General features: G+C 44.6%; 1 protein-coding gene across 7 annotated transcripts in view; it reads right to left on the bottom strand.

The window, feature by feature from the left end:
• Positions 1 to 96: 96 nt before the first annotated feature.
• LOC123503841 overlaps positions 97 to 25,013 on the bottom strand; it is a 37,016-nt gene continuing 12,099 nt past the window's right edge. For 3 of the 7 annotated variants that reach the window (XM_045253931.1, XM_045253932.1, XM_045253933.1), the window contains exons 2-6: positions 16,240 to 16,292; positions 4,387 to 4,523; positions 4,054 to 4,239; positions 3,602 to 3,842; positions 97 to 3,248 (exon numbers count right to left, since the gene is read on the bottom strand). In XM_045253931.1, the coding sequence (XP_045109866.1) occupies positions 1,536 to 3,248; positions 3,602 to 3,842; positions 4,054 to 4,239; positions 4,387 to 4,523; positions 16,240 to 16,287 (2,325 nt within the window). In that variant the 5' untranslated portion in view covers positions 16,288 to 16,292 and the 3' untranslated portion in view covers positions 97 to 1,535. Of the gene's footprint in view, positions 3,249 to 3,601; positions 3,843 to 4,053; positions 4,259 to 4,386; positions 4,569 to 16,239; positions 16,293 to 25,013 lie in introns of those variants that run through there. The other 4 variants (XM_045253928.1, XM_045253929.1, XM_045253930.1 and 1 more) reach the window with 2 other exon arrangements.

Here is a 25,013-nt window from a genome sequence, read left to right on the forward strand (position 1 = left end):
TACTTGAACCTTACCAGTGCAGCGGGGGAGAGGCGGGCCCAGCACGGGAAGCATTGTCGCTGGAACAGTGCCGGAGATCACAACGAAACAACCGTGGCTTCATTTATATTTAATGGCAGTTACAAATAAAATTTCACATGATTTACTATTCACAGCGAGAGTCATACAAACTTAACCGGTTCTTAAGGCATATCACCAGCAAGGTTGGCGCACTTACCGGAGCTCAGGTTGCGGCGTGGGCTGCGGGGACTCGTGGGCCATGCTGCCTGGTGAGTAGCGAGCCGAGCGTCACAGATTCACTACAGTAGTTAGTTGCTGGTGCAGTCATGGCTATCAGGGATGTTGTGCGGCGCCGCGGAAATACAATTGATCACAACTCCTCTGTTCATCACCAGCTCTGTACCTTCTGTCTCGCCTCACTTCTTATCCACTGGTATAATATTTCCCAGTCATACCTTATCATGACAACCACAATAAAACTATAGACATTAAGTGTTTCTTCCAAGGAGATGAATCAATACACACACACACACACACACACACACACACACACACACACACACACACACACACACACACACACACACAAATGGGTGTTGAGATTGAAATTAGATCTATATGAAAACAATTTCCTATTCTATGGCATTTTGAAATCTCTTAAAGTTAGGACTGAAATTTTTGAAACCGCAAAGGAAAACTAAACAAAAAGGGTAATGAGTGTCCCATGAAGAGTCCTCGTAAGTGGGACACGTTTGTAAGCTTAACTAACTTCCAATGTTGTATTGCTGGCACTCACGCGGAGCCCCGGGAGGATCACCAGTGAAGGGGCGCTGCTCGCGGCCCGCCGGCATCTTGTACTGCCGTGACCAAGGCAAAATGTAGACAACACATACAATTGAGACATTGTCTTGTGTAAAGACCGCCAACTAGCCTCCACCAATTCCTGGGTGGTGTAACACCCAGGCAATCACAAATCGATGCGGGGCAAGGCGGCGGCCCTCGGATACACCACAGTCTCCCGCATCTTGTACGCTACATACATTTAGGCACGTCAGGAAAATAAATATCACACAATGAATTATGATGTACACTAAACATGCAAAAGTCAAAATGATTGTGAACATCAACGAGTCAAAAAGAAAAAAAAAATCTATCTATCTGACTTTAACACTGAATAAGATTCACAAGTCTTTCACAGAAAGTACAAGTAGTAATAATAATTACATATACAACTCCAGCCGGGCAGAAAACTGCCTACTCGTTCAGCTTGTACTATACAAACCTTCTATCACTCTGGTTAGTGCGGGGCGGCGGGTGGTGTCAGGGGGTGGGGCTTCTCCCCGCCCTCGTGCACCACCGCCGCGCCTCGCCTTCTCCAGAACACTGGCTAAAAAGCCTAAACAATGTACCTACTTTAACTAACTCTATTATAACTAACGCCCAACTAAAAAATGCACGTTTATAAATGGGGAAACCTGAGGGGATATAAAACTAACCATACGTGTGAGTGAGAATCGTAGAACGGGAAGGCAAGACTATACTGGAGCAGAATCAGTCCCGCCACACGACACTCCCTCGGACCGACACCTGCCGTCAGCCTCACTGAAGGCCTGGCCCTCAGGGCAGGAGGTTATGAGAATGGTTCTTTTTCCAAGGCAGGTGAAGAAAATGCGACACTGGCTCTGCCCATCTGCGTGAATCCCGTCACTGAGAGACTGACAAGGATTGGTGGTCGGGCAGGCGTACCTGTCTGGGGATACACAGGCGTTGTTACTGGGGCTGAACACCAAGGCATTAGGGCACCGGGACCATCTTGGACGGTCACCACACTCCAAGAAACTATTACAGCGGGAATGAATCTCGGCGTAACGTCCGTTGGGAAGGTCAGAACACATATTTTGTGATAGCTGTTCCTTCTTTACTCCTGAATTGTGAAGACCTGCCATGTTATCCTGTGTTTCTCTTTCTAAGTGTTGAAAAACCGATGTATCTTTCAGACCTTTCACTGAAACAGAAGACCTCGATATCACGTTTTCCTGAGTAAAAGCAGCAGACATGGCCGTGGACATAAGGTTGGGGGAGACCGATACTTCAGACGGGAGGCAGGAGGCCGTGGTGGATGGCACACAGACCTCACCATTAAACACGTGCTTCTCTGGACACGTTAAAGTCTGCACCTTTACTCCATTCTTACAAGCGAAGTACTTTAGGCACGATGAGTCTGTGTCTGAGTAAAAACCAGTCTTCCTCCCAAGGCAGTCGTGGTCCCTTGCTGCCTTTGGACAGTTGTAGGTGGACGATGGGACACAAGCACGGCCATCGAATATTTGTTCACTGGGACAAGTGAGTTCATGCTGGTAACCATTGTAACAGTAAAAGAACTTTGTGCAGTTTGATGAGAAATCTTGGTACCATCCAGTATCTCTGCCCTGGCAAGATGACATGGCGGGACACGTGAAATGACTGGCTGGGACACACTGGACGCCATTGAAGATCTGCTCGGCGGGGCACATATGATTGACACGAAGGCCGGACCGGCAGACGTGGAATGTACGACACCCACTGCTGAGATGGGCGTAATGACCGTCCCCCTCCCCGCACCCTGCGTCAGACACCGTGGCAGTAGATGAACGCCGAGTCCTGACGACACTGTTGGTGAAATTCCTGGTGTGTTGCAGCTCCTGGTGTGACGGGCAGCGGAACAACACAGAGTCCACGCAATGCTCCCCGTTGAATACGTTGTTCCCGGGACAGGTGTGCTCACTCATCTTGCTCCCGCCTTGACAATAGAAAAATGTCTTGCATTCTGATTTTTCCATGGTGTAATAGCCGTCGATTTTCGAAGAGCAGTCTGGAAGGGACGAACCGGGGTTGCATATTGAATTCCTGCCATCGACGCACTCTTTGCCGTTGAACATTAGTCCTGGAGAACACTTGTATGCCCGAATGAACTGTTGCTGGTGGCAGAGGAAAAAGGCCCGGCAGTCAGCGTCGGGTGAGACATGGAAGCCGTCATCCTTACCGTCACATGACCCGCGACCTTCTCCCCAACACGAAAAGTTCCTCTCGGAGACACAGCGACGCCCGTCAAAGATCTGGTGCTTGGGACACTCCTCCACCTTAACCAGGGCGCCATTGAAGCAGCGGAAGAAGGAGTTGCAGGGGGCGTGAGGGACAGCGTGCAGTCCATTCACTCTGCCCTCACACGCCTGCTCGTAACACACAGAAGACTTGCCCGCCACGCATCGCTGCAACAACAAATTAGCAGTGACAACCATATCTACAGCTGTCCTCATGAAGAAACAGTTATTATGAACTATGAAAACGTGATATTTGAGGCAGCACTACTTTATCCTGATCTGCTTTGAATATCGCACTAAAGGGAAGGGAGAGAGTAACATTTTGGTTCGTATTAAGAAACACTTTACTCTTCCACCACGACTATTTTCAAAGGCCACATAGATTGTTAGCTGGTTAGTAATGTAAAAATTGTGTTCATCTGTCAAAAGAACGATAAAAACAGCCTTAAAATCAGTGTAAATTCATCTAAAGCCTTTTGAAATTGGTAGCAATGCGTGCAGAAGAGCTTCAAAATGCTTACCTTGAGAGTGTAGTCGAATATAGAGTTGTAGGGACACACGTGATCCGTCCTGACTCCGCCGGCACAGGTGAAGTAGGCGGTGCACGAAGAGCCTGGCGAGGGGTGTGGGCCGTCAGGTAGTCCCCAGCAGGAGGGAGGAGAACACACTAAGAGAGATCCCGTCCCGCAGGATCCCGTTGAGGAGTCCCACACCGCATCGCTTCCACACTGCCACCGCCCACTCAGGCTACTGTTGGTGCATCTGCAGGAAGAGTGTTTGTTAGTGATGGCATCGAGATTAAATGTGAAATGCTTTTTTTTTTTTTTTTAGAGAGAGAGAGAGAGAGAGAGAGAGAGAGAGAGAGAGAGAGACTATAAAGGTAATGCTCGCAAATCACTATAGTTCTATTCAATGTAGGTCAATCATGGTGCTCTCACAGTGACACCCTCGCAGTCTGTTGCCATGAGCTCACCTGTAGTAGCTCTTGCAGTCCTGTCTGTAGTCCGGGTAGTAGCCGTCACTCTGGTTGATGCAGGGCGGGGAGGCGGGAGGTAGGTGCGGGCAGGTCACCTCCCCGGCGGGGCGGCATTCCTCGGTGGGGTAGTGGAAGGCTTGCCCGGGGGGACACACGTATGAGAACACTGCCCCATCTAGACACCTGTGGGTCCGGCACATCACTGTGACTCGTCCAGAGCACACACACACACACACACACACACACACACAGATAAAAAGCATATTAAAAAAAAATACAACAAGAAAAAGTAAGGGCACACGCATACGGACAGAAGAATGTTGCCAGTACCTGTAGTAGTAGGAGCAGCTGGAGGCGAGCTCTGGATACACTCCGTCCCTGCGTGTTGTGCACGAGAAACTCTTGAATCGCCTTAGCGCCGCTACTGTTGAGGAGTGCGAGGCGGCGTGGCTGATCTGTAGCGCCTCCTGTAGATACAAGTGATATTGTCTGACCGACTCGCCGACGCCAGCCTGTAAATACGATAGTTCAATGACAACATCCGTAGACTTTTACATAACCCCTTCAGTACTAGAACGTTTTACCATGAGTTTTGGGTGTGATTAGGCGATTTTATATACATTAGAAAGGGTCTATGGAGGACAGAGGATTAATGGCTATGGTATTCACTATTCTAATCTCCCCACATAGATTTCTAAAGCTGTATAAAATCGGCACATAGTAAGCAGAATGAATAAGAGAACGCGTCATGGTACTAAAGGGGTTAAAGCAATAAATTTCAATCAATCTTATGCATTTCAGATATAACAATCAGGAAATTGACTTGGTATAATAGACTTTGCTATGTATGAATATTGATTTTACTATGGATTATGGAGTCTGTTTCCCGATTCCTTGAATGAACACATAATCTTTAACGGTTTACTTGAGTGGGAGTGTACAGTTCCCGCAAATACACTCGGTGCAACAAGTGACTGGCGGAACTGCACCAACTTAATAAAGCACTGAACATATGTAAAGGAAAGACATCAGTGTATGGATATTGAAGTTTTTTTTTTTCTTTTATTTACACCATGTGGGCTTTTTCACGGGAATTTATGAGCTAAAGGGGGTACTTTTTGGGGTACCCCCTATCTCAAAACCCACCCACTAGGAAACCACTGCCCCGAGTGAGGAAGCCCAACCAACACTCGGACCGTGGACAGGATTCGAACGCGTGCGCTTGGAGACCCCTCGGACCCCAAAGCACGCATGGTCCTACTGTACCATGGCGGCCAGTATTTAGAAAAAGCGACCTTCCCTTCAAAGAAACACACACACACACACACACACACACACACACACACACACACACACACACACACACACACACACACACACACACACACACACACACACACACACACACATACAGAGAAATTTCAACAAGCACAAAAAACAATATCAACAGTCTTCCAATAATTTCCCTAAGTAAAAAGTATACATTTGAATAAGTTACCATCACAATCTCTACGGTCATGTTTACCAGAGCAAAATTTCACGTGTGGCCACATGACAAGGAGACAGGACGAGTGCTGCCAGTCGTTCATTATGCGTGTTAAGCGTGCAGCCAAGAGTGAAGGGACGTGGAGGCATCTGTCCCGGACTTGACTTTCAATCAGGCTCATATTTGTACATATCATCCTTGAAAATTAGGGTTTCGGAATCTGAATACACTTGTTCCTTTTTAACTCCCACAATACTGGAACGCATTTTTACCATAAGTTTTATTTATAATCAGACGATTTTATTTACATTATGGAGGTGAGAAGATTAATTGCTAGAGCCTTCACTGTTTTAATCCCTACATAAGTTTCTGAAGCTGCATAAAATCACCAAATAGTAAGCAGAATAGATATCAAAACGAGTCATAGTACCGAAGAGGTTAAACATTCCTTCATCTATCTAATTAAACTTCTGGCAGCTGACAGCAATGCCTCAATGACCCTCACTATCGTGCACGTAAACCTGGGAAAAAAACACATTCCCGCTTCGATATCCGGCTAAACTTGTATCAGCTAACACCAGCGTCTCAATTCCCTTCATTATATCACACATAAAGTTGGAAAAAGCAGGCATAATAGACCAAGGCTGACAGTGGGGTGGTGAGGCGGAGATGGGCTGAACTGGGCTGGGCGTTCCCTTGACGCACGGGAACAACTACTGGGACTGGGAGGGAGCAAGCTGACAGACAGGTTGGCCGTCAGCACAAGCCTGATATTACCAGGTGCTGTTTACAGAATATCTACATGCAATCAGATCCAGAGGCATGATGATGACAAAAAAGTCCAGAAAAATAAACACGTAAGAACAGGAACCACACAAACTTATCTATGTATTATGCATTTTTTTTTCTGCGTAGACTGATGGAGGCGGAGGTGCTTGTGGCATTATGACCCGGTTAAGCGGATCAATCTGAGGTTGCAATATTCTGGTTTCCCACAGACTGACTTCCGCTTTCGTGTCAGAGACCTTCCTGCCTGCCTGCAGTCACCACTTGTAGGTGTGAGGCTCTCTGGCAGTCAAATGCCACCTTTCCTCCTCCCTGGAAATTTTCTTGCATACACTTTGTCTCAAACGAGGATGACCGATCTAACCTTGAAAACTGCTGACAGCTTCCTCTTCCTGCCCCTTTACGTAAAAATTTTGAAACCAGTTTCAATATAACATACTTCAGTATTTACATATCACAATACCCTGTCTATAGTAAGTGATTCTCAAAACTTTTCGGCGCCGATATTTGCCGCGGGCTTCATGATTCATATCGACCTCTCTTCCTCTAATTTCATTACATTGTTGTTTTCTTGAAAAAAGACAAAAACATTTCTATGGATCCTTGCACTTTATCTGAAAATATATCCTTTTAGAGGCACGAGATTAAAAGTGAAACGTAATGCAAAAGAAGTGACAAGGACGAGAAGTCACAAAAAGAACTGATTTGCAGACAGAAGGTGAAGGGTGAAGTGGAAGGCAAGGCAAGGGATGGGGAGCACAACATCTGAGAAGACGTGTCTGCTCTGCATAGACTTACACCTTGAAAAATGCAAGGCAGTCTGAATCACAGCAGTTTGCCATCACTGCCACCGTTTCACGAGCGCCCGCAAAGAACCGCGTCGACAACAATGACTGATTCCAAGAGCGGCGTCATTTGAAGATCCCAAGACCACAGCGTATCTCCTCAGAAACAACAATAACAATGACAAATGGATCTAGCGAAGCAGTAACCTATGCAGCACACGAAGCAGCGGTCTGAGCTCTAATAGTCGACTTAAGGCACCACACCCATCCCTGCCATCACCAGCTGGGGAGCGGAACAACCACCACCACCAGCACCACCAGTGAGCAGGTCCACGGCCTTCCCCTTCCCTCCTGATGACCACACCGTCATTCCTTCAAGGTCTTCTGGTTACTTGAACGAAGGACTTTCACGTGGGTTCTTTTTACTCCTACACACACACACACACACACACACACACACACACACACACACACACACACACACACACACACACAGGCCCCCTCATTTGTATCTGCAGAGGGTGGCGGCGGCGGCGGCGGCGGTGACGGTGGCAGCGTACCCTTGACCTTGATCGTTAGGGTGTATAATGGCGCTCCAGGATGCTCCATTCCGGACCTCTTCTGGCGGTACGTGGACCAGGACCTTACACGCCTTGAGGCCCCTTACGTAACACTGCAGTGTGTGTGTGTGTGTGTGTGTGTGTGTGTGTGTGTGTGTGTGTGTGTGTGTGTGTGTGTGTGTGTGTGTATTCTGTTTGCACGTATGTATATTGATACTTGCTTGTGCATTTATGAATCCGCGTTGTTCCCTCATGTGTCATCGTTTTTCATATATACAAATAAGCACACACACACACACACACACACACACACACACACACACACACACACATAGAGCAGAGAGAGAGAGAGAGAGAGAGAGAGAGAGAGAGAGAGAGAGAGAGAGAGAGAGAGAGAGAGAGAGAGAGTGTTTCAATTTCCCAATGATTTCATAGCTCATTCTTCCTAAAATTACTCTATTCCCATTCATATGCAATAATCATTTACAACACACACACACACACACACACACACACACACACACATTATTTACCATCACCGTTCTGTTTTGTTTTTGTTTTCTTTAGCCTCCTTTTTGTGCATGCTTCCACGTACAGCAACATTCATTTCTTCCGGTTTCAAGTCCCTGCTGTTACCAACCTACTCACAAGAACACCACCACCACCACCACCATCCCGTACACCCTCTCCCCCTCAACACCACACTTCCCATCTCACGAACAGTTTCTGACACCATCACCACCGCCATCAACACTCAGCCATCATAACAACCGCTCCTGGAATCTCATACACGTCGCAATAATCGCGATAAAACAGGTGCAGTAATGACTTGCTCACCACAGGCATGACAGCTCCCTCTCTCTATGACGCTGCGCCGCTAACCGTATTCACAAACGCTTTGCTCTATATCTCTCTTTCGCCACGACTATTTTCAAAGCCCACAGCGATGACTAGCCGGGTTCTCATGACTGCTTCGCTTGTTAATAACGTAGAAATGTCCTTCATTTGTCACTAGAAACATAGAAAAATCTTTAATAAAAACCGTGTCACTCTAACCAGAACCTTTGGACCACGCCTATTTTCAAAGCCCACAGCGATGACATGCCGGGTTCTCATGAATGCTTCGTTTGTTAATAACGTAGAAATATCCCTCATCTGTCACGAGAAATATAGAAAACCCTTAATAAAAACCGTGTCACTTTAACCAAGAGCCTTTGGAATGTACTGGGGATGCGACGCAGAAGTATTTCAGAAGACGGACCTCAGGAGACCGAAGACCTTGCCACGTGGGCCTCAACAGGTGCTGGAAGGAAGGAAGGCAGGCAGGGAGAGGAGGAGGAGGAGGAGGAGGAGGAGGAGGAGGAGGAGGAGGAGGAGGAGGAGGAGGAGGGTGGGAAGCGGGCGGAGTTGGGGAGCATACAGCGAGGGGAAGAGACACACAGAGGGAGAGAGGGAACAAGTCTGTGAATCAAGGTCTTGTCCACAACGTTGCTCCCTTGAACCGCTTGTCACGTCGCTCAAAGATGACTAACGCTAAAGAGAGAGAGAGAGAGAGAGAGAGAGAGAGAGAGAGAGAGAGAGAGAGAGAGAGAGAGAGAGAAGAACAAGACCAAACTAGAAAGGAATCTGCCGTACTGGGAAAAAAAGTTAGCAAAGGACTAGGCGTAGGAAAAAAAACAAGATGCTCCTTTGTGAGTGAATGTTTTAGTCGTAAAGGACTCACAAGATAGAGCAGCGGAATCCAATACTGTTATCATCAAATGAAAAAAAAAAAAAAAAGAAAACACTCGATTTATGGGTTTAGAGAAGGCATGAACAGTGTAATGAGAGAGAGAGAGAGAGAGAGAGAGAGAGAGAGAGAGAGAGAGAGAGAGAGAGAGAGAGAGAGAGAGAGAGAGAGAGAGAGAGAGAGAGAGAGAGAGAGAACACTTTACATCTTTATATGAATCACGTCCTTAAAAAATGAAAACACACACACACATGTAACGGTGAGTGTCTGTCACTACTACTTACCATACTTCGCACTTCCTCCCGCGTGTAAAGCATCGCCGGCCAGTATCTCGACCTCCTATCCTAGTCTTACTTCCTCTTTTATCCATTGCTAATTTCAAGATTTACTGTATGTTTCTGTGGAGTGCCAGTGTAGTGTAGGAGGCAAGGCGCTGTGATGGCCCGGTGTGTGTTGCAGGTGGTTCATGCAATACCTGTTTGAAGACCAGCATGACCCTCCACACCCAGCGCCCGAGTTCAGCAAAGTGAAAGTCGCAATAAACACACACACACACACACACACACACACACACACACACACACACACACACACACACACACACACACACACACCTTGCAACAGTAGCCAGCAAACAGATGGCCAGATAAGCAAGCTATTTAAATCCGAGCGTTTCCAATGGTTTCCGAGATTACTCAAGCGATGCAATGGTGCCGCGAGGCTTGGCGAGGGGCACGGCGCGGCCCCTTGCCAGGTGAGGTTTGGGGAGGGACGTTCCTTGCTCAGGCCGTCACCACTCAGCTCCCGGAACTAGTAAGCAATTTGTGATCATGCGTGAAGCCACTGGCGGATGCTTCACTCATCCCTTCCACTCGCGACACCTTCCCGCGCCTCCACTTCCGTGCCTACCTCACCCACCTGCTGCCTCACTGGGCCTCTGCACCTGCATCTGCCTCCAACTCCACCTCCACCTCTACCTCCCCACACCGCTCAGACCCAAAGCCTCGTCATGCCCGCCGGAAAAGAGGGAAGAGGAGTAGCTTAACCATCAAGATATCTGAGCCGGCCGCCGTGTCCCTCCAGCACATCGCCAATGCCGCCACACAAAAAGAGGGTTAAGGAATATCCGCCATGATCATCGTCTTACGACTATAAATTCCTTCTTCTGGCACTAACACTGCACGTTGCCTTTTGCACTGTCTCCATAAATCACCAAAGCACCACTCTTTGTCAGCCTAGCCACGCTGTAATTTTCCAAAACGTTAGTGGTGTAGTTTTTCCTCCTAGCGCAAGGTGGCTATAAAGCAGAAAAAGAAAAAATGACCTCATCGCCGCATCTGGTGCTGATTATGTCCTGCCTTGGGTATGCGTAATGTGGAAGTCGTGATGACATTTTTATGAAACACGTAAATACCAAAGAAAAAAAAATGAAAGATAGAAAAAGAAAAGGAAAACTGCAACGGCTTGAAATATTCGGAAGTGGTCAGTTTTATTTTCTGGTTTCCAAGAACTGCATCTTGACTTGAATTTTGGGAAGAGAAACAGTAAACTAAGGGGACGAGGAAGCATCAAGACGACAAGGAATAAAAAAGTAAAGAATGCAAATGACATGGAAGAATGAAGGATCATCAACATAATTACGAATAGTACGCGTTATCTGAGGGGAGGGAATGAAGAAAACTAGAAGAGCACACGTCTGATGCATACCAAGTGTTGCCAAGGAGATGAACACACAGATACGGCCAACAATGCGGAAGTTGAATATAAAAAAAGGAAGAAGGAAAGAAGAAACACATATACTTAATAAAAACCTAATAACTATCAAATCCAATGTACTTACGTGTCGCTTAAGAAACTGTTAATTTCTTTCCTAATCTTGAAAATCCGCCCGTTTCATTTTACGATTACACAAACTGAATATTTCTTTTGCTTTTTCCTTGAGTGTTCCGCGTGAGACTCAAATGGTGAAAGAAATGACGAATAGAAAGAACTATGAATACGTAGCAGGAATGTGAGATTTGGGATGATCTTTCACGCGTTCATAACCTACAATACAATCTCTCTCTCTCTCTCTCTCTCTCTCTCTCTCTCTCTCTCTCTCCGATGACATCAAGCGGCAAGCACAAGCTATCGAAACACGTGTCGCTACGGCTCCCAAGACATGCATTCCTGGCAGAGGGAAAGAGGATGTCCACAAGCTCGTCTGCTCACCAATGCTCCGCGCGTCGCCTCAAGCAGCTCCCAGGTCCGCCGCCGAGGGATGAGAGGGACTGGTGCTGCTTACTTGATTCGCGGCTCTTATCACACAGTATCCGGTTTCCGCGCAGTGACTTTCCGATCAAGAAATAATATGTTCGCTTGTCTGTGTGTCTGTGTGTCTCTGTGTCTGTGTGTGTGTGTGTGTGTGTGTGTGTGTGTGTGTGTGTGTGTGTGTGTGTGTGTTGATTTATCAGTTTGTTCATCTGTATTCTTTGTCTCTCTGTCTCCGTCTCTCCTACTATTCTTGTTCTTACTACTGCTACTGGTACAGCTACTGCTTGTGCTGTTGTTGTTATCTTTTTGATATTTTGATGCTATTACCAGTAGTAGTAGTAATAAATAGAAGTAGCAGCAGCAGTAGTAGCAGTAGTAGTAGTAGTAGTAGTAGTAGTAGTAGTAGTAGTAGTAGTAGTAGTAGTAGTAGTAGTAATAGTTATCGTTGTTATTGTTGTTGCATGTTGTTGTTGTTGATAATGGTGGTGGTGGTGGTGGTAGTGGGAATTGTGATGAAACGCAATATATTTTCTTTCTATCTATTTATTTTCTTTCACGGGAATGTCTCTGAATTTCGGAAAACATCTGTTCTTTTTTCTGAGCCGCTCTTGTCAGAACAGACTCCATGGAGCAATTTCCTTTTACACCTCAGTTCTTTCGACGCGTTCAGGATAAAAATGTAAAACTAAAGGAAAAAATAAATAGAAAGGCTAGAAATGAAAAAAAAAGCTGAATAAAATTAATAAGAAGGATAGACAAGATGAAAATGATAAAGAAAAAGTAAAACGGAAGTCAGAGTAAAGAAAAAAAATAAAGAGAAAAAAAATGGATGTCAGAGTAGAAAAAAAAATGATAGAAATGACTAAAAAATCAATAAAAGACAAAAAAATTGAAATAAAATGAACAAAGAGGATAAAATGGAAGTCAGAGTAAAGGAAACAATAAAAAAAGGCAGAAAGAGAGAAGAAAGGATAAAATGAGAAAGAAAAAGGATAGAATGATAAATATTAATAAAAGTATAAAAAAAGGAAGAAAGAGAGAGAAAAAAAAAAGTTAGTTAGGAAGGGAGTAGAAGAGAAAAGGAGGAAGAAATTACAGGAATAGAGAAAACAGGAAACTGTAAAAAATAAACATGAGCATTCGTAAAAGAAAAAAAAAAGAAATGAAGACGTTGCAAATACATAATGAGGTATAGTTATGAAGAAATTAAAGAAGAATGGGAAAAAAAGAAAAGAAAATGGAAAGAAAAAGGATAAAATTATAAATATTAATAAAAAAATATAAACATAAAAATAAAATAAAAAAAAACGATGAAAAAAAAGAAGGAAGAGAGAAAAATGTGAACAGGAGTTAGGAAGGGAGTAGAAGAGAAAATGAGGAAGAAATTACAGGAATAGGGAAAACAGGAAACTGCAAAAAATAAACATGAGCATTCATAAAAAAAAAAAAAAAAAAAAATGAAGACGTTGCAAATACATAATGAGGTATAGTTATGAAGAAATTAAAGAAGAATGAAACAAAAAAAGAAGAGAAAATGGAAAGTTTCGTAAGAGGATAAAAAAAAGAAGATACGAATCGTGCAAAGGGAAAGAGATAAAAAGATAAATTCGCCTGAAAACATGAGAAAAAAAAAGAGAAACTGAAGAATAAGGGAGAGATGAAAAAAAATGGAAAAAAATAGACAATGGAGGAAGGGACGAAGTGGAAAGGAAAAGAAAGGCAGAGAAAAAAAAACACAAACAAAAAAGGAAAGAAAACAGAAAAGAGAGAAAAAGGTGAGCGGAGAGGAAATAAGAAAGAAGAAAAAAGAGGAATGGAGAAGAAACAAATGACAGGGACACAAAATAGGAAATTCGTTTTGAGATAATGAAAAAAACGAAATACACACACACACACACACACACACACACACACACACACACACACACACACACACACACACACACAGAAAGCGAAAGAGGTAAATTGATGAAAAAAAAAAAAAAGAAACAAGAAAAAATAGAAAAGTGAACGTGAATAAAGGAAAAAAAACAAAAAAATCTTAAAGCAAGGAATGCAAGAGAGAGAGAGAGAGAGAGAGAGAGAGAGAGAGAGAGAGAGAGAGAGAGAGAGAGAGAGAGAGAGAGAGAGAGAAAAGGAAACTACAGATGATGATGATGATGAATGATGCTCTTCACGCCGGGGAGGTCAGCACCAGCATCCGGGGTCACTCTAACCACCTGGTCACGCTTCCTTGCATCAGACACCACCACCACCACCACCACCACCACCACAAACAATACCAGCAAAACCAAAAGGGAAGATAAAAAGGGAAGGAAAATATTTGGAACACTTCTAATGGTTCTATTATAATACCACCACCACCACCACCACCACCACCACCACCACCACCACTACCATGACCAAAGGAAACGAAGGTAAGGAGATTAAATGAATAAAAAAAATGTCTCGGTTATCACTACTACTATACCATTACGGTCACCACCACCACCACCACCACCACCACCACCACCACCACTACCACCAACATCACCACCAAACGATAACAAAGAGAAAAGAAAAAAAGGAAAAAGGAAATATAGTCGTCACCATTACACCATTACGCCACCACTATCACCACCATCACTAGCACCACCACCACCACAAACACACACAAAAGAAGAAAAAGGAAAAAAAAGGAAATTATAGGGAAAGAAAGACACGATTACCACACACACCATCACCACCACCACCACCACCACCACCACCACCATAGGAGTTAATCTGAAAGCACATCACATCACATCACATCACATTTTTCATCGGCAGATCATCACCACTACTTTATAAAGCTCCACTAGAACCAACTAGCGAACCATCATCACCACTTCATCACCAACACTATTAATGTTTTCACCTTTAACCCCAGAGAGAGAGAGAGAGAGAGAGAGAGAGAGAGAGAGAGAGAGAGCACCCTGACTCCTCGCTTTTGCTGCATGAGTCACTGGCCCCTCCTCTCTCTCTCTCTCTTTCTCTCTCTGCAGTACACCCAGTCACCCACCCACCCTGAGGCTTCCACGGTCCAGGGGGAGGAGGGAACCCGGGAAAGGGGACGACAAAGGTACGAAGAGGAGGCAGAGATCGCTAGCAAGGGTACACACACACACACACACACACACACACTCACTCTCTCTCTCTCTCTCTCTCTCTCTCTCTTCTGTGTGTGTGTGTGTGTGTGTGTGTGTGTGTGTGTGTGTGTGTGTGTGTGTGTGTGTGTGTGCAAGGAAGTATGAAGGATACGAAAGAATTTTACGAAGAATACGGAAGTGTGTGTGTGTGTGTGTGTGTGTGTGTGTGTGTGTGTGTGTGTGTGTGTGTGTGTTTGTACGCTTACCGAATTTTGCGATACAAGAGAGAGAGAGAGAGAGAGAGAGAGAGAGAGAGAGAGAGAGAGAGAGAGAGAGAGAGAGAGAGAGAGAGGAGTACAAAGACCATGAGAGACAGGTGCATTTGTTAAAAAGACTTGTGTGGAAAAGACGTAGGAAACCAGTAGGAGGAGGAGGAGGAGGAGGAGGAGAAGGAGAAGGAGAAGGAGGAGGAGGAGGAGGAGGAGGCAGAAGGAGGCAGGAGGCAGGAGAAAAGATGCTAAACAACCTTGTAATAAGCATATTCATATTCATACACTCTGCGCTTCATGTCTCCGCCAACCACAGTGCAGAGCTGCCCCACGTGTCGTCAACCAGTTAATAATTGTCTCAGGGTTCTGTTCACCACGGTGCCCCAACCTTATACTTGCGATTGTTAATAAGACCACGAGTGTCCATTAATAGTCCTGTTTAATGGATATAATTTATAGGGAGGCGCTCTATTTGGAACGCCTGCCTGGAGCTGAGATGAAGCGCTGTGCCTTGGTTAATTGACGTGAAAAATAACCGGGCGGGAACTGGTTTGGGACGGCAGTAAAAATAGAGGAAAAGGTTAATCTGCACCTGCTGGGCTTGCTCCCCCCCATGAGACGCCGTGATTTGGCTTATCGTATTGCACATACGACAAGGCAGCTGAAGGATCTCACCACAATGAACCCACGCCAAACGAAGGATAACGAAAAGAGAGAAGCGATGCTGCCACAGTTTTGAAATGAATGCAGCAACGCATTCCACCCTCGGCGCATCGTTCAGCTCAGAGTCGTTAACTTTGTTCCAAACCACCGTGGCCCGTGGCGGTCGTAAAGTATTGGTAAGTGTGTTCCGGCATGCCAATACAGCGGCGATCACTCAGGGCAGCGAGCCAGGCGGTAGGTCCGACGTGGCTCGCTAACACAATGATGTTTAATTATAGTGAGGAAAGTCATCATGCAAGCTGGACTGCATTAACCCCTTCAGTACTGGGAGACATTTTTACCTTGAGATTTTTTGACATTATTTATTGATATTAGGAAGGGTCTATGGAGATCAGAATATTAACGGCCACAGTCTTCACTATCTAAATTTCCCACATGAGTTTCTGAGGCTGTATAAAATCACCAAACAGTAAGCAGAATGAATATGAAAACGCGTCATGGTATTGAAGGGATTAATACTCTCACACTCTGTCAAGGCAACTCACGGCTAGATGGAAGGCGACAGTCGACAGCAAAAGGGTCCCAGCTAGCATAGTGTCTGAAACAAAGGAGTACAACATCTGCATTAGGGAATAACAGGAGTGAGCTGAGAGGGACATAAAAATCCCGCCACCAAGCAGTGTGTGGGCATCTGTTATTTATACTCTTTTTTACTTTCCTTCCAAAGCGTTCCTCACTACACTCCGTAACAAACAAGAAAACAATCTTTGGTACACAAATTCCACGGCGCCGTTAAGGGTTGTGTCGTATCCATATTAACGACGGTGTCTCTTAACGTAACACATTAATATGCACTGTCACTCCAGCAAAACATTATCATTAGAACGTTATTACATGCAGCTATTCTCTCACGCGTGAAGAAATTCAAGCAATGGCATATTTGAATGTAAGAAATTGAAGATAATATGATTTTGTATAGATTTAGTAATATAAAGTTATGTGTAGAGTATGCAACAACACACACACACACACACACACACACACACACACACACACACACACACACACTAACAGCTTTCCTTTTTGTTTATCTTTTTACAAACCCCTTGAAAATGAAATGATGGTTTTCGGCATCCGCGCGCCGAAAAAGAACCTGTTCGCAACACGGAACTGAGATTGTCCGACAAGACATTCCAGGTGTCTTGCTCGCCGGGTTGTGCGGGCGCCAGACCACCCACTGACAGCGCAGCAAATCATTCTTCTGCTGACGGTGAATTGATTATTTTCCACTTATCACATGAAACACATCTTTGGCCTCGTCAAACGTTATAATTTTGTTGGCAGGCGCTTGAATTGAAACATCAAATACATTATCGGCCTAGGAATCTGATAATGAGGCACCGTTTTACTGTAACACCGGGTTCAGGTTACTATCGCCTCTGATCACTGCCGGCAGCGTGATATGCAGCTCGAGAAGGGTGTACCCTCGCCTCTCATCGTCCCTGCATGAATCGCTCAGTCACTCAGCGGCATTTATAGGTTGTTTACTACTGCACATCATTCACCCCAGATTGCTGCTTTCTGCATAATAAAACAACACTGATATAATGCTCGGCCCACGCTCAACGCAACCACAACCAGTGAATAAAGCTTTTCTTTTTACATTTTACGCCCGAATTCCCTATAATTTACACGTGAAGATGGATGTCTGGAGAGAGAGAGAGAGAGAGAGAGAGAGAGAGAGAGAGAGAGAGAGAGAGAGAGAGAGAACACTAATCTTAAATTTTCTCACCTTGAAGACACCGAGTTTATAATGGTATTGATTTTTGTGATGCATTACGTGTGTCATTAGCAATCACAATCACTGGAACACGCGGCATGTCAATATCATGTGTGGTTGTTATGATACGAGGCATTGAATTATCATCTACTCTTTTACCCCTTTAGTACTGGGATACATTTTTACCTTGAGATTTGTGTACGATTGGACTATTTTATTTACATTATGAAAGGTCAGTGGAGGTCAGAAGATTAATGGCAACAGTCTTTACTAGTTTTATATTCCACATAAGTTTCTGAAGCTGTATAAAATCACCAAAAAAGTAAGCAGAATTAACATAACCGTCATGGTACTGAAAGGGTTAAGAAAAAGAACTCACACTAACGCGTTAGTGGCCAAGACTGTGAAGACAGAGTAACACCGACTGTCTTGTGTTGATGAATGCGGTGTGAGTGATGTTAATGGCGGTCTGCCTTTTCTCTTTTTATAACAAAATATCGGTTTCAGGTTTTGGTTTATTTTGGGGACTTTCGTTACGGCTGTGGGAATGTTTCTGCACAATCATGCTAACCCGATCATGTCACATAAAGAATCATTATCAACATTATTTCTTATCGTCTAATTTCCTTGCCTCTTATAATCTTTTGAAGTAATTTTACAAAAGTGCTATTTATGAATACTTAATAATAGACTGATTTTCGTTATCTGCAGATATTTTCAAAGAATGTGAAGAGGAGAAATTGCAGCACTGCTTTTACCGATCCAATACAAGTCTTCCTTTCCTGCCAGCCTGAAGAAGGAAGACAAAGGAGAAACAGGCTCGGGTAACTTTCTCTGGTGCATTATACGTACGGGCTGCCTTCAGTGGACAAGGGAACCAACCGAAGAGAAACTCAACTCTTGCTTTGGGTAAAGAAATAATATTCATATTTTAATATACAGCAGAAATTTTTCGTCACTATGAATAATTTCTAAAAATGCTAGAAAACGGTCATATTTTTACTAACAAAACTTCCCTTAATATGAGAGTAATCTATAACGATGTCTGGGTTTGAATTAAGGAATGTTCAGTATTACGATACGATGACTAGCGCACTGGTAGCTGGAAGGGTGACGGGACTGCGAAAAGTCATGCTTACAAGGGTGAACAAACAAGTAGCACATGGCCCGCCATCACTCAGAGTGAGTTATGAGGGACGGCCATACAAGACACACTTCACTTATCATATCTCTAATTAGACTGGAGCTCCGTGCCATCACTAATTCCTGAACGTATTTATGTCTGGTGGTTAGTTTGATATTGGCATCACCGCGCCGTGCCTTGAATGCTAAGAAGTAATGCATGAGGCGCCTCTTGCCAACCTCCAGCAGGATGTTGGTGGCAGGTTCACAGGGAAGGATGCGCTATTGACTGCATGGCTGTGTGGTGGTTACCGTTTCCACGCGTCACTTGCCACGCTGACTATGACTTTTCCCTCACGACTCAAGCAGAATGTTGTGTGTAACTAAAGCGACAGATGAACAGATGAGGAATGTATCAGATGTGAGGTTTTGTATTGTGCGGTAAGACGTTCTTTCTTTTTTTTCGTTGAATTTATGAGACTCATAAAATTTTTATATTTTTCCTTAACCCCTTCGATACTGGGACACATTTTTAATTTGAGATTTGTGTACGATTAGACTATTTTACTAACATTAGGAAGAACTATGGAGATCAGGATATCAATGGCCACAGTCTTCACTATTCTAATCTCAACATATGTTTCTGAAGCTGTATAAAATTACCAAAAGGTAACCAGAATGAATATGGAAACGCGTCATGGCACTCAAGCAACATATGAGGAATGTATCAAATGTGAGGTTCTATATTTTGTGGCGAGTCGTTCTTTCTTCTTTTCACTGAATCTTAGACAATCACAAAATACTAATGTTTTCTCCATAATTGATTAAAGAAATTAGAAAATCTGAAGTCCAGAGATAGAGGTTTACACATACTAAGAAACGAAACAAAAGAGGACATCCAAACACACAAGAGGTGTTTGCCTTTTAACCAATATGAAAACTTCCACACAACATTTTTTTTCCTGGTTATTAAGCGCGTCTTTGGCAAGGGAGAGGCGTGCAGCGTGCAACCAGCTAGATAAAGGGTGGGGAGAGGCTGGAGTCAACGTTCCTGCTGGTGTTTGTGGGCTTTCCGCGGGTGGGTCGTGGCAGCAGGAAGAGCAGGAAAACATCCTGGTATTGCTACACGTGGGAACCATCACGAGCTGCTCAGACGCTGTGTCACACTCATAAATGTACTTCTCAGTAGCCTGTCCTGTGGCGCCGTGTGATCTCGATGGCGCAACACAAAATTCCAGTTACCAATCAGCCAACCATCATCCCACGATCACTTCACGACCAGAGTCAAAACACTCAGACACACTCCCACTCTTAACTTCTTATAATGACTCATAGTTGTGTACTCCCTGCGATGACCAGCGGAAGGAAATCTTGGTGGCACACAAGCCCGCCACTATAATGAACCAGGAAGAACTAACGCCGCTCAGGATGCTGAGGATCCGTTGCAAAATATCAACTCGTACCGGCAAGCAGTGTGGCGGCTGTGTTTGCAGTCCTGGAGTGGTCACTAAGAGGGTCGCGACACACAAATTCCTTCCTGGCACAGTTGCTCGCGGCCTTTATTTCCAATAATATGAAATCAATGAGTTTTTATAATGAAAAAAATCACATCATGACGAGGAAGAATACTTTTTTTTATATACAGTGGCAAATATCGTAAAAAGCGGACCTCGTAACTGGGAAAGAAATAAGAAAATCCGAAATGATAATCGAATATTCACATCCTGAAAGCTTTGTCCTGAGATAATGGAATGACATAAAAATTCATGTATCGCAGCTGTCGTCCCTCAGACTGGACAGGACATGCGAGGCGTTTTGTGGTTTGGTTGGTTGTTCCCTTGGACGCTGCGAGGCGGGAGACGGGAGGCAGGTGGCGGGAGGCGGGAGGAGGGCACACCAAACTTCGGGAACCATTGCTACACTACATTGAGCTTTACGATACTTAATCTAAATCCACCTTCCATCGCAGACTGACATCGACTATACTCCCACCTGTTTACCTCTTTTTCGTGTATCTTGCAATTTGAACCTCTTGCCTCAAAATAAATCCTTTACGCGTCCACTAAACACTTCAGTACCAGGACGCGTTTTCACATTCAACCTACTTACTATTTGGTGATTTAATACAGCTTCAGATACTTATATGGGGGATTAAAATAGTGAGGACATCAGCCATTAATCTTCTGACCCCCATAGATCCTTCCTAATGTAAATAAAATTGTCTAATCATACCCAAAACTCGTGGTAAAAAATGCGTCTCAGTACTGATTGGGTAAGAAGACACACCCAGTCGTCTCAGCCTAACATATCCGTCGTGCTACACACACAAAATTTAAACAACCTCGTCTACACATCCACCATTAAAAAGATTAGGAAAAAAAGTTGTTCTTGATGCAACACAGTTCTTGATTTAGCACCGCCACGCCTGTTTCCCCCCACCCCTTACCTGTCCCAGCCCCGGTTGGCCCCCGCACCACACCGGCCCGCCGCCCCCGCCCCCTCCGCCGCGCACGCAACTCAGTAAGGCAAGCGGATAAGATTTGACCTTCCAGAAAGAGAGAGAGAGAGAGAGAGAGAGAGAGAGAGAGAGAGAGAGAGAGAGAGATATATTAGCACTAAAGGCTTGATCAGTTTCGTCTAACGTTACAATATTTCCTATTTTGCTTCATTCTTACTATAATTTATTCTCTAGTTTCCTTGATGACCTCACACGTGTTGATAAGGTTACACACAGTGACCCAAGTGTACATAGCCGTCATGGGAAAAGTAGGTCACACACACACACACACACACACACACACACACACACACACACACACACACACACACACACACACACACACACACACACACACACACACACACGACGTTGGCACTAATCTCGTTCTCCTTCAAAGTTTAGTGGTCGAGACTTTTGGCTAGTCATACACATCCTCCTGGAAGATGCAATTACCAACAGGAACGCGCACAGGGGTTTCGCAGTGTTCGCTTCTTATTTTTTCAATTTTTTCCTATCTTTTTACTTTACCCTTCAGAGACTACTGAGGTCCTTAGTTCCCTTCCACGCTCCGGTCGGCTTTCTAAATCTATAAAAGAGAGGGGGAAAGAAAGACAAGAGAGACAAAGAAAGAGAGAAAAGCGGGGGAAATGTACGAGCGCTCAAGTTAGAAAGAGAGAGAGAAAGAAAGAGAAAGACAGACAGAGAAAAAAATGTCCATACAGCAAAGTGAAAAAGAGAAAGAAAAACATGAGAAAAAAAAAAAAAAGAGAGAGAGAGAGAGAGAGAGAGAGAGAGAGAGAGAGAGAGAGAGAGAGAGAGAGAGAGAGAGAGAGAGAGAGAGAGAGAGACAACGTACTTACAGCTAATGCGTGTGCTCAAGTTAGAAAGAGAGAGAGAAAGAAAGACAAAAGAAAGACGAAAAGAGAAAAAAATGTACATACATACAAGTGAAACAGAGAGAGAGAGAGAGAGAGAGAGAGAGAGAGAGAGAGAGAGAGAGAGAGAGAGAGAGAGAGAGAGAGAGAGAGAGAGAGAGGAGGGTTGAAACGTACTTACAGCTAATCCGTGGTCTCAAGTAAGCATATTTTGACGTTTTCTCTTCGTCTATCATTTTTTTTTCCCATGTGTTAAGTGCAGTATTGGCAACTGACGCGCTCACAGTTACAGGGATGAAAAAGTTACCGTACGTGGGAACATTGTTGGTTCAGCACTCAGCGTGTATCCAGCTGGACACTGCAACTCAGAACACACCGGCAGGACTTTCCCTTCCTTTTTGGAGTCATTGACATGTTTAAATTTTCCATCATAAGCATGTTCCGGTAACTTGAGGAGCTTTGAGGATGAAATTCGCCAAGTTGCTGCAGAAAATAGAGGCATGTGGTGGCTACCTCTCCAGAAACAAGGGAAGGAACAGGATGTGGTTGTGTGCAGCGAGTTTTTGCTTATGGCCAAGTGGAGACACCTGAGTTAAGTATTTAATGAAGCGTGTTCTTTGCGTCTGTGTGGAGTGTTACTGTAAGGCGAGGCAGGACACAGCTGTCACATTAGGGTACGTATGATAGAGGGAGATGGTGAGGTATACAGCTAGAATTAAGACCAATTTTTCTGCCTCGGTTATTATTTGGTGTTCTCAAATCTCTATTCCTTCTGACTCGAGGGTTTAATAGCACCTGAGTAACGTCCAGGCAACTGTTCCCACTGAAGCAAAATGTTATTCAGTGTAGAATTCAGCCGTGAAAATTGTTAGGTAAGTAATTAAATCTGATGGTGTGTGTGTGTGTGTGTGTGTGTTCACTGTTTGATCTGCTGCAGTCTCTGACGAGACAGCCAGACGTTACCCTACGGAGCGAGCTCAGAGCTCATTATTTCCGATCTTCGGATAGGCCTGAGACCAGGCACACACCACACACCGGGACAACAAGGTCACAACTCCTCGATTTACATCCCGTACCTACTCACTGCTAGGTGAACAGGGGCTACACATGAAAGGAGACACACCCAAATATCCACCCGGCCGGGGAATCGAACCCCGGTCCTCTGGTTTGTGAAGCCAGCCCTCTAACCACTGAGCTACCGGGTGTGTGTGTGTGTGTGTGTGTGTGTGTGTGTGTTCCTGCGTGCATGCCTCCTTGCGTGCTTACCTTTATGCACATCAACTTCTTTTTAACCACGAGTAAAGTGAGCAAGGTAAAATATAATGCAGAAGTGCCAGAGAAAAGCCAACAGATATGCATGCCTCCGCCATCCCAACCTTCCACCTACAATCTCCACTGTCTCTGTACACCCTTGTTGACTTGTACATTAACCTAGCGGCCTGTAAGAGAACCAGCGCTCTAGCAAGTTTGTCAAGGATGCAACACGGTAAGGTAATTCATAGTCCAGTATCCTCTTGAGCAACCTCGTAAACTGTTTCTGGGAAGGTATTGTAATCCTAAACTCCGAACGCTTGACACAAACACACACGCACGCACGGACAAGCTCTCACGCCACACCCTTTAGTTCGTCAAGGCCTAGCACGTGATCAGCCGCTTTGAGTCTATGATAAGCGCTCCGGCAGCAATTCCAGGGCAGCGTTGAAGCACAAGGCTCTCCTGCTCGAGTCTGGTTGACCTTCAGTTGAGAGTTGCGCACGGTGATGATAACCTTTAGCGAACACTGCCTCGGTTCTCAATGGACGCGGCAAGGCAACGATGAGCAACAATTTCCAGCTTCAAAACCCGAGGCGATTCAAAAATAGAGTTGTCGAAATGTTCAAGCTGTAATGATCTGGTCTGCAGAAAACTAGTGGCGATATCGAGCGGCTGTTAAGATGACTATAGTGAAACTTTCTATCTTGCTTAAAAAAAAAAGAAAAAAAAAATGTGATACTGCAGGATGACACTCAGAAGCACTTCAGCACCGAACCTCCACTTTTCAAAAGGCTTCTGTTCAACTGACGGAAATTTTGAAGGATGTTTTTATGGTTCTAGTGACAAATGGACAAGTTTACTGCATTATTTACAGAAGAAACATCCTTAGAAACACGGTTTTATCACCTCTGTGGCTATGGAAAACAGTCATGGTGAGAGAGCGGAGCGTTTCAACATACAGACCTTTGAAGGCATGAGTAGTTATGAACTGCAGAAAACTCCAGCTAGTGACAATATCAAGTAGCTGATAAATGAGTATAACAAAATCTCCATGCTTAAAAAAAAAGGCAATACTGACCAGAATCACACACAGAAGGCACGGCAGGTGATGTGGTGTTGCGTCTTCTTAACGACTACGACATGATCATTATAGCTACACATTGTTAGAGGCGTCGCATGAGTCCACTCTGTCCCAAGTTAATGCCATATCTAGGAGCATTATGAGTATGTCAAATGCTCTGCACCCTTAGAAAGATAGTATTGCGTCAGATGGTCCGTCAGTGATAAGATGTGCAAGATACTTTATATATAGAATGTGTGTGTGTGTGTGTGTGTGTGTGTGTGTGTTTCACTGTTTGATCTGCTGCAGTCTCTGACGAGACAGCCAGACGTTACCCTACGGAACGAGCTCAGAGCTCATTATTTCCGATCTTCGGATAGGCCTGAGACCAGGCACACACCACACACCGGGACAACAAGGTCACAACTCCTCGATTTACATCCCGTACCTACTCACTGCTAGGTGAACAGAGGCTACACGTGAAAGGAGACACACCCAAATATCTCCACCCGGCCGGAGAATCGAACCCGATCCTTTGGCTTGTGAAGCCAGCGCTCTAACCACTGAGCTACCGAGTGTGTGTGTGTGTGTGTGTGTGTGTGTGTGTGTGTGCTTGTTCTTTGCTCCAGGCTGACGTATTTTTTCTCTCTCCTTTGTCAGGGGGATGAGAGCAGCCTGCAGAATAAAACAAGTGATATATCCCCTAATTTTGTCCCGTAAAGGACCAT

Source organism: Portunus trituberculatus, chromosome 14 (assembly GCF_017591435.1).
Source record: "Portunus trituberculatus isolate SZX2019 chromosome 14, ASM1759143v1, whole genome shotgun sequence".
Classification (NCBI taxonomy): domain Eukaryota; kingdom Metazoa; phylum Arthropoda; class Malacostraca; order Decapoda; family Portunidae; genus Portunus; species Portunus trituberculatus.